Source organism: Mesitornis unicolor, unplaced genomic scaffold (assembly GCF_000695765.1).
Source record: "Mesitornis unicolor isolate BGI_N332 unplaced genomic scaffold, ASM69576v1 scaffold200, whole genome shotgun sequence".
NCBI lineage: Eukaryota > Metazoa > Chordata > Aves > Mesitornithiformes > Mesitornithidae > Mesitornis > Mesitornis unicolor.
In genome coordinates this window covers 53587-67425 of record NW_010157368.1, presented here as the reverse complement: position 1 = coordinate 67425, position 13839 = coordinate 53587, and the positions used below count along the sequence as shown (strand labels likewise).

Here is a 13839-nt window from a genome sequence, read left to right as displayed (position 1 = left end):
TCCCTACAAAGACTGTGTTGCTCTCTATCCTTAAATGACCACAGTGACAACAGCAGTACTACAGTACAAGTTCAAGATTCTTGTGAAGAAAAAAAGAGAAGTTTCCAAAAAAGGAACATGGCAGGAATGAATAATTTTAAGACAGAGGAAAGGATAATTTTAAATACTAAATTTTTCATTTGCATTTGAAAATCCATTGCTCGAAGAAGGTTGAAAATTTCTTCAGGAGTAATCATTCCCTTACATGATGCTTGTACTTGTTCTCTCTTTATAGTATCAGGAATGGCACTGGGCATTTAGTGTTTCCGAAAGTGGATTATCATGTTACACAATCTAAATACAAGCAAGATCCACCCTATCCATGTCAGCCCTATTCTATTCACTTTTTAAGGATACATAAGCTTGAAGGAATTTGGCTGCATTGCCTCAGCCTCTTTTGACAGAGGCACTAGTCAGAAGCATCACAGCACAGCGAAAATACCTTAAAAACCACAACTAACTTCTCACCTGAGTGTCACTATGATTGCTGACGGCTGGGCGCACGCTGTTATGAGGGTAACAATAAAGAGAAATATCAGGAAGGGGATAAGCGTGTTGCAGGTTCGATCACACTTCCCAGAAACAGCGTAGCCGTTCTCATTTAGGTAGGTTTTGACAATAACCAGCCGGAGCTGACTGCGCTGTCCCACTGTCGGCGGAGTGATCACCTGGCGACTCTGGACACAGGCACATTCTGTGTAATTTCTTACCTGGGGAGAGCAAAAAAGAACATTTCCACATGAAAAACCTGTACAAGAAAGACACTGTGCAGAGGTGTGGTATGACAGTCCCATGGTACTTCTCAATCAGGAATCTTCTATCTCAAGCATCATTACCCCAAGTACAAGCAAAGCTACCCCTCCAAGTATTTATAAAGATGGCCAGGACTCTACATGATGAGATTCCCTTTTGATGGCTTTATTTAGGCTGAGTTCCAAAAAAAAATCTAGAATATTTTTGGAAAATTGTGCTGAAACAATTCAGTCACTTCTGTCAGGGAGCCTGGAGAAAAACGTTGTTTCTATTCTATTGCAAAAACTCTCTAAGCAGCATTGCCAATGCCATATTCTGGAATTTGGCAGGCTGCTGACTTTCATATTCAGGAGGTGTCTTCTGGAAGTCTACCCAGAGTCAGCTAAAGAGTAACAAGCTGCCCTTCATGCTTGGAGCGCAGGACCTTCCAGCTGCATGTGGGTGCAGATGTGGATGGGATGTGGACAGGAGCAAAAACAGAGAATAAGGAGAAAGCAGAGACTTAAACAGTGAGACTAGAGGACATGAAGCATTCCTGAACGGGCAAAGAGGCTGAAATTAGGATGAAGAGATTGAATAAAGAAGTGGCATTTCATAAGCAAAGGGGATCATGATTTGAGGAAGGTGAGGAAGAGCTAGATCAGAAATAGCCTCCTGTCACATTTATTCTACTACCATTTTCAACTACTCTAATGGCAAAGGGGAGTGCAGCAGATCAGAATATTCTGGTGCCAAGAAGAAACAGATCAGGACCTGTGTGATTTTACATGAGGGAGCTTTTGGTTTCAATGTTTGCATTCACAAAACCTAGGACCACACATGCACAGTAACTACATTACAAAACCATCTTAAGGATGCAAATTTAAGCACTTGGACATCACGAAACATCCAAATTATGGTTGCTTGTCAACTTTAATGCATACCTTTCTATGTGTTCATGCTATGATGTAGCCTTACACTTTTTTCCCTTGAGATTTAGCTGAACATCTGAATAATGTATCAACTTATCCAGTAATTTACCTCCCATTTTCAAAATGTGGCTCCAGGTATTTTTTTCCTCACCCTAAACATATTCCACTACAAAGACAGAATGGCTCATATTTCATATGGACTTTTCTACCACACTCATTATTGTAGCTTAAGTCTTTCACAGAAGAGTAATTTCTCTTTAAAACAGTTATGAGATAGGGCAATGATGTTGTTATCTCTATTTTGTAGCTAAGTAATTGAAACAATCAAAGTTTCACAAATGTGGGAGACTAATTTGAGGCAATCGGGATCCTTTTTCCAGAACATTTTCCATTATATACAGCTTAATAGATTCTAAATGTAACTTTTCATGTCTTCAGATACAGATTTAGGCACTCAGTGCCTCTACAAATGACACTTCTGGTTATTGTTCACATCCATCATTCAAAATATGAAGAATACAGGATTAATGACCAACTGGGAGAAGTTTTGTTTATGTGACTTGCTCAACTCGGCCAGGAATGAAGGCAATCACAGAAGCCAGTTTCCCAAGGCAGCATTCCACTCTCTAACATCACATGAGTATCTGCTTTCTTCCTATGGTCCCTCAGCTTAATCTCCTTACTGCTTCCAATGCAAATGCCAAATAGGCATCCTACAGAAAATACTGCTCTTTACTACACAATCTTGGTTCACCACCAGAGAAACCAAGGCTGTGTACTAAAGGAGATGGACACGACATGACAGAAATGCTGGAGTATAGGAACATATATATATATATATATACACACATATATATATATATAGAACAGGTACGAACTATACACTGGTATCCTTTTCTCCTACTTCCAATTTTTAAAAGTTAATTTTGAAAACACTATGTGTTACAAACTTAAATTAATATGTTATAGGTTAGCTACATTTTTGTGTTATACAGTGGCACAAACTTAGATCTGTTGTTTTTAAAAGTACCCTACATAAAGCATTATTTAATTAAGAAACACATTTTCCTACCAATGTCAGCCCTATTCTATTGACCGTTAGCTACTGAGTTAGAGCTTCAGGACATTTTCTTAAAATGTAAGAGACAGTATGTTTCAAAACCTGTAGTGAAGAGCACATACTCCCAAAGTACCTCCCTACTAAATGAATTGATAGTGTCAATTTGATATCAGGTGAAATGTAGCAAAGATCAAACCTATGTCTCAACCCAGCAAAGCACAAATAAGATTTATATAGACACTGGAAGTGAACCACGGGCTTTTCCAATTGGGCCTAAGCAATTTTCTACTAAAAAAAAACCAAGATATTCTAAAAAAAAACTATAAAGGAAACTGATCTGTTCCCAGTGGCATCTGTCTGTGAAACAGCATTTTCAGCCCATTATCCAGTCAAGCTGAGAAAGCACAGCACTGGACCTAACAACCTCCTGCTTCACAGGCTGGCTCAGGACTGCAAATTGGGAGACTGACACATTATAAATAAGCTTTCTGGAAAGCACAATCAAGTCCTGAAAAAATCAATGTTTACATTACTTCCTGTCTTTCTTACTTATCCTTTTTAAAAGGACAGTTCCGTAACAGAAGAATTTAAGAGTTTGCTTTTTGTCCAAAATGAGCACAATTATAATGCTCTGTTTATAAACCTATATTTAGGTCAAATTTTACTTTTCAACTGTTTTCTTGTGCCTGGTCTCAGAAACTGCCAAATTTCCATGGTGTGATTTTAGCAGCAGGACGCCCTTCCCCAGTCCAGCGTAACTGGAAGACTGGGCTGTAACAGGCAATGTATTTCCAAGAAAGAAAGTGGATTATTAACATCCTTTAAATTCGGGTTACTTGAGTTCAATGACAATCACTACATCTACCCAGGAAGAGGTTTAGAGAAAGGCTGTGAGAGCAGCCAAGCTATTTTACACGAGCAGAATAAATGGGCAGTCTTTACCCAGCCATGCAAACAAGACCTACCAATACACTGCTGCAGGTGCAGCTGCCACTTATGCAAAATGATGAGGCTGACACAAACACCAATGACTTTAATCAGGCCATAACTAAATTTAAACAGGAGTTTAAAACACTTCCATCTACCTGAAGAGTTAAGTTCTTGCTTTCATCCAGAGAGGGAGCCAAAAAACCACTAAAACTGCTCTCAACAGTAATGCTGATGAGCTTGTGGAAAGACAGTGTGAGTGCCTACGTTAGCAGAAAACTGAATTATATGACACTGACTCAAGGTCCCCTTTGCAAGCCCTGCAGGAATGACAGACACGCAAGCCACTGCCATCAGGGTCTTCAGAGTCTGTACTGGAAACACCACTCCTCCGAAGAGAAGGCTGAGGGGAGACCTCATCACCACCTACAACTACCTAAAGGGAGGTTGTAGAGAGGTAGGTGCTGGTCTCTTCTCCCAGGTGATGGAGGATAGAACAAGGGGAAATGGCACCAAGCTGTGCCAAGGGATGTTGAGGTTAGAGATAAGGAAGAAGTTCTTTACTGAGAGGGTCGTTAGAAGCTGGAACAGGCTGCCCAGGGAGGTGGTGGAGTCACCATCCCTGGATGTATTTTAAAAGCGGGTACATGAGGTACTTAAGGATATGGTTTAGTGGGTAGACAGGAATGGTTGGACATGATGATCTCAGAGGTCTTTTCCAACCGAGCAATTCTGTGATTCTGTGATTTTGTGCTCACGCAGTTTGAGAATTCAAACTTTTGACTGCATCAGTCCCGAGGAGCTACTTGTGGGTTGTATGTGGGTGGGTGGGTGAAGCACTTACCCCCGTGCTATGGTTTCCACCATTGATGCAGCCAGCTAGGCAAGGATTAAAATATGTTATTCCATCTGATCCACAGACCGGCTCGTACTCATGAATCTTACATCCACAGTTAACGTTACAGCTCCCAGTCAGATTCCTGTGGGCCATGGCAAGTGTGGGGCTGAAGAAAGGAAAAAGAACATGCTAGTAGAGCAAGCACATATATCCTGCTGTTCAGAGGGAAAAAACATCCTACTCATTATCTCTGGAACTGAGAGTTGATTATCAGAGAAAGACTGCATTAACTCTAGGTTATGTACATCATGTAAACAATATGGAAGAACACCCATGGCATCCCTGCCATAAACCAAAAACGCAATACAAAAATAATACCAGAGTTTAAAGTTTTATCTTATTTGCCTGAGTAATACTTGTATTTACTCTGTTGTTTTTTTTCCTTTAAGTGTTAAGATACCGCTATTTTATATGTCTATTCTAAGTTCCAGCAATTTGTTGTTGATTACTAGTGAAGGGCTCAGTGAGGAGATGTAAGAATTATGTGAACTAACAGGCATCTCTTCCCACATACCAACAACTATTCAGAAAACTTAATGCTTGTATTATTTATATGTATATGTGAAATCTACAGGAAGCTCTTTACATCTGGAGGAGTGGTGTGCTTTTACTAAATGTCTGTAAAAGAACCGCTACTCCGCTTCCCTGGACCATTCCCCAAAATCTTGCCAAGCCCAACTTTCTAGGTACTCCTCAGAAGAGTTTGGTGGTATGCTCAGCTGACACTACTGCATGGGACATCTAAGACCTGTCTGGAGAGAGCAGGTCTTTCGGTAGCAGTTTTGGTCCCCCCAGATAGCACTGCCCTGGGTGCTGGGAGTCCCAAAGCATGACAAACTCCTATGACAGAACCAATACTTGATATCCTGAGCTGCCAAGGAGCAGCCAGTACAAACCACTGAGTGCCACTGTGCAACTCATGGCTTGAACTGAGATTTTATAAACATATAACCCTACTGTAGCTCTACTTTACCGTATCAGTTGTACCACTGCAGCTCAATCCAGAAAAGAGACGTTAGTAATAGCAGCGTCCACATCTGTTAGATCACAGACTCATCATCAGAAGATGATAGGGAACAAAACCCCACTGATCAAGTGGTGGTTTTTGTTACCAGTAGAAAGACATCAACTCTAGTTACAACTGACTGCTGGCTGTCACCATCGCAGGTTCTGACTCAGGTTGACTTAAGTCACACAGTCACCAAATTAACCAGCTCCTGTCTTACGTAACATCACTTCAGCCCTGCTCAAAACAAGTGCATAAACAAGTCACTTAAAAATGCCCATCTTTGGGCATAAATCCTGGAGGAGACACCCAGCTACACCCTGTGCTGAAGGGAAGTCCAAGGTGACACTGGACTTTTAACATTCCTGGGTAGTGTAAGGGCCTGGAGTACAAAACAAAGGAAGAAAAATGTTACCAGGCACAAAGTCAGCCTCACTAGAGGAAAAAAATAGTAAAAAACCCTACATAACTGTATATACAAATTCTGATTATAAAGAGAGACAGCTAAAATGAAAGAGTTAAAGAAAAAGAAAATGTATACTAGTTTGTTTGTTCCCAAATTAAAAACAGACTAGCATAACTAGACCCAGTGTATATATATATAGAGCTAATATCAGAGGATGTAAGGTGTCAACTCATTAATGAGGAAGTAGTCGATGGTCATATCAGATTTTTCTGACAAATAACTGGTCTGAAAAGCCATTTACTTTTAATGGCCATATTTTCTTGAAAACCTCAGCCTAGTTTAAAAAAAGCTACTATACTAGCTTTTTTTGTTAATAAACCCCATTTATTTTCCCTGTATATCTCCCACTGAGATTAAATTTTTTGCATCTACAATACCCAACAGCAATGAATTTTTGACAGTTCACAGACTGTTACATGAGCTGTTCTTTGTTGCGAATCTGGCTCTTACTAGCTTTATCTGAAGGCCCCAAATTCTACTACTTTGCTTGTAAATTCTGAACACATGAAGGCTCCTGAAAAAAATAAACTTAAGGGGTTGCCAACATGAAATTCCTTGCAAGTTCCAGTGAAATTTTGTAGTTGTAATTAAATAAACCACATCTAATATTAACGAATCTAATCACATCTAGTATTACCTGAAGGCATTATGCCAGAAGGTACCTGAGGGTATAGACATAAAGCAACACCATTTATCCATGCTATTACTGAACATGCTAGCTCAGGTATCAAAAAGAAAATAATTGTTCGACTTAGATATATATGCAGACACACCTTGAAATGCTATCTTCTGCTGTCATTATGCAGCCAATTTAAAACAAGCATGAACTTTTAAATAGCCCGTATTATATTTATACCTATTTTTAACACACTTGCAATACTCTCTTGTCTTGTTTCAGGTTGCTAACTTAATTTAATAAGTGGAAAAGCAAGAGGCTGCAGTGTGGTTTATTACTGGTTCAATTTTCTCCATCTCATTTGGAATTTCATCAGGGTTTAAAATACTGCCAACAACATGAATGCATTAAGCCAATACAAAAGTCACCTGAATGACCTTATTCATACCAATCTATTTCCAAGTGATAGGGTTGGCTGCCGCTAAGGACCCTAGCTCTTATTTCCTAAATACCTTTGTCTAAAGAAATCATGGTTCCTGAATTCTGCATCCATGCCTCCTCTTCAATGCGTAAGGCGATACCAAGCCACTGAAAACCAATAAGCATCTGATATCAACATTTTCACCTGAAGCTTCTCCCATTATTTAGGAAAATTCCCATTTTATTATGTTACTTTCTGTCATAGCTGCACTCTAGGCTTGTCAGTACTATTTTTTGTCTCAAAGTACCTGAATGTTAGGGACTGCAATGTTCAGTACTGCAATGCACAAGATAGAGGGCCAGTTTCAAATCACTTATGGGCTCTAACTCTGGCCAAAATACTAACAATAGCTTATTTCACTTCAGTAGTCCTTGAGAATAGGTAGCTACATTAATCTCTGAGATTGCAGAGTCAAAAATATGCTTAATTTGAGCTTTGGAAAGAATTCACATATTTCTAATATGTTCCAAAGTCCTTCTTCAGTCAGTGCACTCCTCTACCTTCTCCACAGTGCTCACAATGGCAGAAATTCAGTTTAGCTCAGAAGACAGGGCCATGCAGTCTGTCTTCCACCTGGTTTGGTGATTCTTCATAGCTAGAGCACATGGCAGCTGAACAGTGAAGAAAGGTGGTGTTTTGAGGACACAGTTTTGGATTTTTTTTGTCTTGTAGCATCATTTATCCAGTAGCCCACTGATTAGATAAGAAAACTCAGTTCCAAAGAATACTGAAGCAATTCATGTAAGCTTGAATGTGACAAAGAGGAGAGGTTGCAGGAGTGAAATTTAAAGGCCTTGTCCAGAGACTAAAATATACGTATGAAAATCCCCAACTCCAGGAGAAAACTCTGCCCGTTGCCTCCTCACACCTGGGTGATAAGCGGAACTGCAGGCACTATCTTATTTCTGCCTGTGGTCTGTGTGCAGTACAGTCCAGAAGACCTGAATTTCTGAAAACAAATTCCAGTATGACCCCTGCAGAATCTGCAAACCCAGATAGAGCTAAGTACTGAGCTCTGCTGGGACATGAGTATCTGCACATGCGCCATAAGCTAAAATCTTGCCTTGGGAATTATGTTGGTATGCACAACCTCTTCACATGGGGCACCGCAGTGTAATACTGAATCAACAGTGCTGCCCTGTTCGCCCTGCTCTCAGTATTGCGCAATGGCCGCTGCTGCTTAAAACTAGCTCAAGTATCTCTGCTCTAAGCATATCAGTAGATATCCAGGGAATTTTAGCACCTCTTCAACCAGGCAGGAGCTGAACAGGAATCTGGATTGAGTTTGTGGTTGCATCCTCAAGCATGTGTATACATGCTCACAGACTGTCATGGCTGCAGAGCACCAGGAGGGCTGCTGTTTGCTTGTCTTCACATCTATAATGTGAGGGCAGGACCACTGTAAAGGCAAACAGCTAGCGTCAGACTTACTGCACCCCTGCTGCCCCATGGACCTCAAGGGATGTTCTTCTCCTCCCATCTTCTACAACCAACTAGATCAGAGACTTGGCTCGGAAACCACTCTACACACAGTGATTGTCACCCGTGTCATCTGTCACCTCACCTCCTGTCATCCAAGCAGTTCAACTGCTGCTTGGTGGCTTCCACTTGACTCATTTTTAATGCATTTATAAACCACTACTTGCTTTTGCTGAATATGCTTGTCCTTCCAGCTAGGCACTTTTGTAGCAGATCAAATGTTACTAAGTAGCTCTTAAATATTTACTGACTGTCTATTGATCACACAAATCAAGTTCACAAATTTAGCTACTGGAGCTACTTTACACTTTATGGTCTAGTTGGATGTTAACCAAAGCCTTTCTGAGTGTTTTCTTTCTTGCGCCATAAACAAACAAGGCACAGTTTTAGAAACAATTTGCAGCTTGAGCAGGAAATTGAATAGCCAGGACTGGATATTGGTTCTGTCGCCTTCTCAGCTATCAGCTGAAACTTGTCTTACTATAACATACTGGATTCCAGGAAGCAATATGCAGCAACACATCACATAGCCACAGGCAGGCTTTTACAGTAATCTCTCAACAGAACCTTTTCTCTGATGCTGAACACCAAATCATCAAAACATTCCCCAGGAATGTACTGATTTCAGCAGCACAGCGACAGAATTCTTTCACACCAACAGCAGAAGAGCATTTTTGGAGTTTCACAAGCTCCCAACAGCCTGCTGAGCTGGATGCACAAGATGCCTGAACACTTGGGGTAAGCAGGGGCTCCCCAATTTGTCCAGGACACCCTCATGCCCCCATCCTGGCTGCCAGCAGGGCTCTGCCACCCTGTACAGACAGGACAGCCCAGGGTGCCAGGAAAGGCACAGCTTGGGTTCCCCTCTCCAACCTCTTCCACCCTGTGAAATGCATTCTTCTGACTCCTTACCCCTCCACCACCTAAGCCCCTTCTCAGCAGCAGATGGGTCATGTTGCTCCACAGGCAGGAGAGCCTGTGCACCAGCTCTAACTCGCTTCAGCCGCATTGCTGAGCATTACCATGACACAGAGGTTACAAAATCGGCTTAAAAATAAAGGTGAATGAAATCAGGCATGCAATAAATGAGAACCACGAAACTGGATCTGAGACCACTGTGATAATTTAATGTCAGAGGCTTTTTTTTTTTTACAGATATGGAAAACAAATATGCTCACATTAATAACAAGCTACTGCAAGCTGTGTCTCTTCAGCTTTCAGCACCTTTTGTACCTCAGCAATTCACTGTAAGGTTTGTTTGGGGGATTTTTTTGTTTACCGCAAATGCCTTGCATGCAAAGAGGTGGGGGTTTTTCATCCTTTCAAGAACATGTGATACACAAAATAACTTATTAACAATGTTTCTAAAAGCCCATTAACAGCTGTAAGAGGTTCATGCTTTCATCTTTATTCACTTCAATTGTTCACTCCTCTTTCAGTGATGGGGAAACTAATGAAGGATGGAGGAATTCAGCTGCTGGGGACATGAAATCTCTACTGACATATATCTATGTAACCTCATTTTCATCACATGTGATCTACCATGTAGCACATATTATAACAGATATCTATGAACACTTCTCCCAGGGGAGGATCATTTTTTCTTGAAGGTATGTACTTTTATAACAGTAAATTAAACCAAAGTACTCCACTTATCCTGTCCTTTGTTACTGGGAGGATGCCTGCTCTCCACGAAGGAGAACAGAGCATTGACTCCTGAATTACTGCACAGCACATTGCAGATTTACCTGCATAGTTCAGAAAGAGCAGGCTCTTATGGAGACTGTACTGAAGCGAGTAAGTCCTGCTCATGAGTGGACCTGTGCGAAAAACAGCTTAGTGTCAGTGCACCTACTGCTGCAGACACACAGGGTGTCTGAGAAGCAGCTGTCTTGCTTGTTTCAGTGGGTGCAGATGCTGTAGCTGGCAGTGCTGCTGCACGTGAGCTGCCAAGGACCCCCGTCACGCATAAGCACACAGACAGAAGCCAGCCCCAGACGACAGCGTTTCCTGAGCCACTCCTTCAATTACAAACCACACCGTCGCTTCTTTCATTAATAAGATTCAACTCCGAGCTTGCTACTAAACACGTGAGCTGAGACAAAACCCAGGATCCCATCTGACAAATTGCATTTGTTAATTTCTCAGGGAGACTGTTCCTTGTCTCCATGACACAGTGCTGGTAAAGCTAATAAAGAGGAAACCTTTATTTGATGCGACTAATGATAGCAGGGACTTTAGTTCCTAACATTTTTTTTCTAAGTCCTATTCTCCTCTCCAACTATTACTCTGGTATAGAAGTAAGAAAAGGGAAAGTATAAGGTGAAGTTAATTGCCTGGAGTTTTTACAGGCGTGATGTGTTATTTCAGATACCCAGGCTTGTACTGAAACCTCATGGTGCTGGCAGCATATGCACACATACCGGGGGAAAAAAAAAAGTGGACCCCCGTCCTATGAGACTACAATCTAAACAAAACGCAGTTAAAAAAAAATAAACCAACAGTGTTTGACTATATTTTGACAACATGTAAACAAAGAATTGGTTTGCACATGGTCTTATTCATATTTATTTAAATTGCTGTAGTAACCTACAGGATCAAGGAAATAAAAGGGAAAGGAGATAACCCCTCACTACATAATTCCTATAATCTTAACTTTGGGTTATATCATAGAAGAATTATCTTAAACTGATAGCAGTATTTTTGGTTTGGTATTGAAAGACATTCTGGATGGCAGAGATCTACAGTCTCCTTGTTGGCAAACAGCTGGAATCACAGCAATGATGCAATTTTTGCGTAGCTGTCAAACAAGGGACCTTCTCACTGCGTTAGCTCGATTTCCTCTATGTTGTTATTGTTCTGATCCAATTAGTCACTGCTTTCAAGTTTAGGGATCCAATTAATTAGAGTTAAAGAGATAACAGAAACCCCAAGTGGTGGTAAAAAGTGGAAGAATTTTTTTTTCTATGTGAAATGCATGCTTTAAGTAAACCTTAATTGCACCAAATCAACAGAAAGCAACCAAAAAGAGTCTGTTTTGATTCACTGCATACCAGAAATGTGAGAGATGGAATTTAACTACTCCAGGAATCTGTGACTATGAGTAAACTCCCCATGGAGTCCGTTTTAGTTGCCTTATACCACAAAACATAGAAGACACAGGTCTACAACAATCAAAGCAGCTGATCTCTGCTATTTACCCTTTAATCAGCACTGGTGAGGCCACATCTGCAATGCTGTGTCCAGATCTGGGCTCCCCAGTAAAAGAGAGACATGGATGTATGGGAGAGAATCCAGCAAATAGCCACTAAGGTGCCAAAGGGATGGGAGTATCTCTCCTCTGAGGAAAGGCTGAGAAAGCTGGGACTGTCAAGGCAGGAGAAGACAAGGCTCATGGGGATCTCAGTGTATATAAGCACCTGAAGGGAGGGTGCAAAGAGGATGGAGTGGTATCCAGTGACAGGACCAGAGGCAAATGGTACAGGACACAATGGTTCCCTCTGAACATCAGGAAACACTTTCTCCCTGCGAGGGTGACTGAGCACTAGCACAGAGAAGTTGTGGAGCTTCCCAGAAATGCTCAGAGAGGTTGTGGAGCTTCCCTCTTTGGAGATACTCAAAAGCTGCCTGGACAAGGAGACAATTCACTGACACGAGACTTCCCATTCAGATGCTGGTTATGGTACAAGAGAAGCGATGCAGTATGGCGGTTTGATATAAGTCTCCTTACACTGCATTCAAATATCAAATGTGCCCTCAGAGACAAGGCTGGGGCATGGAACAACAGGTTCTAAAATGCTGAGATGTATAAAACAGAAGTGCCCTTGACCTTCCTGATAACAGAACTGCTGCTGACACACCAACAACAGCAAAATTGCTTCTGCCCAACAAAAAACAGCAGAAAATCCTTGCAAATGTATTCTAAGCTGTGTATGCCTTCAGGTCCCATTCACTTCCTTGCAGCTGGTACAGTTAGAAAAATACTGAGTTATGAAAAATACTGAATTATACTGAATTATGAAATATCACTGCTTACTTTGCTGAGTACTGATATGCACATGCTTCCATGTTAACTAAAACCCAGCTTATCCTTTTCTTCTGTACTGGTTTATGGCTCAGTTCAACAAAGAAAAAAAACCCTACTTTTTAAATGTAAAAGAAAAGAACAGCAGAACTCAACATGTTTGTCCAGCGAAGATTCTCCTGTAGGATATGTCTGCACAGTCCAATGCAGCTGAGATCTCTGGGCTGTTGCCAGCACAGGTAGCTCAGACATCAGACCCAGCATAGCCATGTTAAGGCTGAGCATCATGCAAGACATCTACTCTGAACCAAGTAGCTTCTCCTATCGGATCCAGCCTGTTGAACTGGCTTTGATGTCTATACACTGCACTGCTCTGAAACAGGAGAATGAAGTATGTGTTTTATTAAACCTCAAAATGAAAGCATGCTTTTTTGTTACATGAACAATAACATTCTTTGATTTCTGAGTTAAAGAGCTGCCTAACAAATAAAGTATTTGAAGCTATCAAATGATTGACCATGAGGATTAAGAGAATATTCATCATGTCAGATATTCAAGATGAATTTATGTGTAGTGCTGCTTCTTTATTATAATTTTGATAATAAATTTGGATTTGATCTCTGCATTTAAAAAATCATACAAGGCTGGGGCTGCAAACTCCTGAACCGTGCTTTATAACATGCTAATAATTCTCAATTTCTCATCACATTACGGTCTAAGCATACTGATTTTTATACTGATTTCAAAGATCTGATATACCTCAACACTTTTGAGAATTTTGCCATTATCATCTCTCACCTCATTTCTCAATATGAACAATGAGATGAAGGTGGTAAAGAAGTAATGTTACTGCAGACTTCCAGAACAGCTGTGCATAGATGCCTATTTCAATTCATGCTATGTATTTACTGAAAATGTTACTACTTATTAAAAAAAAAGGAGATACTTTTACTTTGCCTTGTCTTCAATTTAGAAATAATTTAAATTAAATAGCACTTCTTCACAAACAGAAAACTACAGCCTTCTCACTAGCCAGACAGAGACATTCTGATTGGCCACACTGTTCAATTAATTGCTATCTGAAATTTGTGTTTTAACTCCTAATAATTTTAATTTCTTCCTCTACGTCCTCAGGCTGTCACAAACATCAATAGAAGGTGAGCAATCAAAGCATTCCAC

The 13839-nt window shown here is 40.7% G+C and overlaps 1 protein-coding gene across 1 annotated transcript in view; it reads right to left on the bottom strand.

The window, feature by feature from the left end:
* Positions 1-13839, bottom strand: part of SLCO5A1 (solute carrier organic anion transporter family, member 5A1) — a gene marked incomplete at its 5' end in the record, with an annotated part of 70170 nt that overhangs the window by 2749 nt on the left and 53582 nt on the right. The window contains 2 exons of the mRNA XM_010179668.1: positions 508-749; positions 4535-4694. Of these exons, the coding sequence (XP_010177970.1) occupies positions 508-749; positions 4535-4694 (402 nt within the window). The remainder of the gene's footprint in view (positions 1-507; positions 750-4534; positions 4695-13839) is intronic.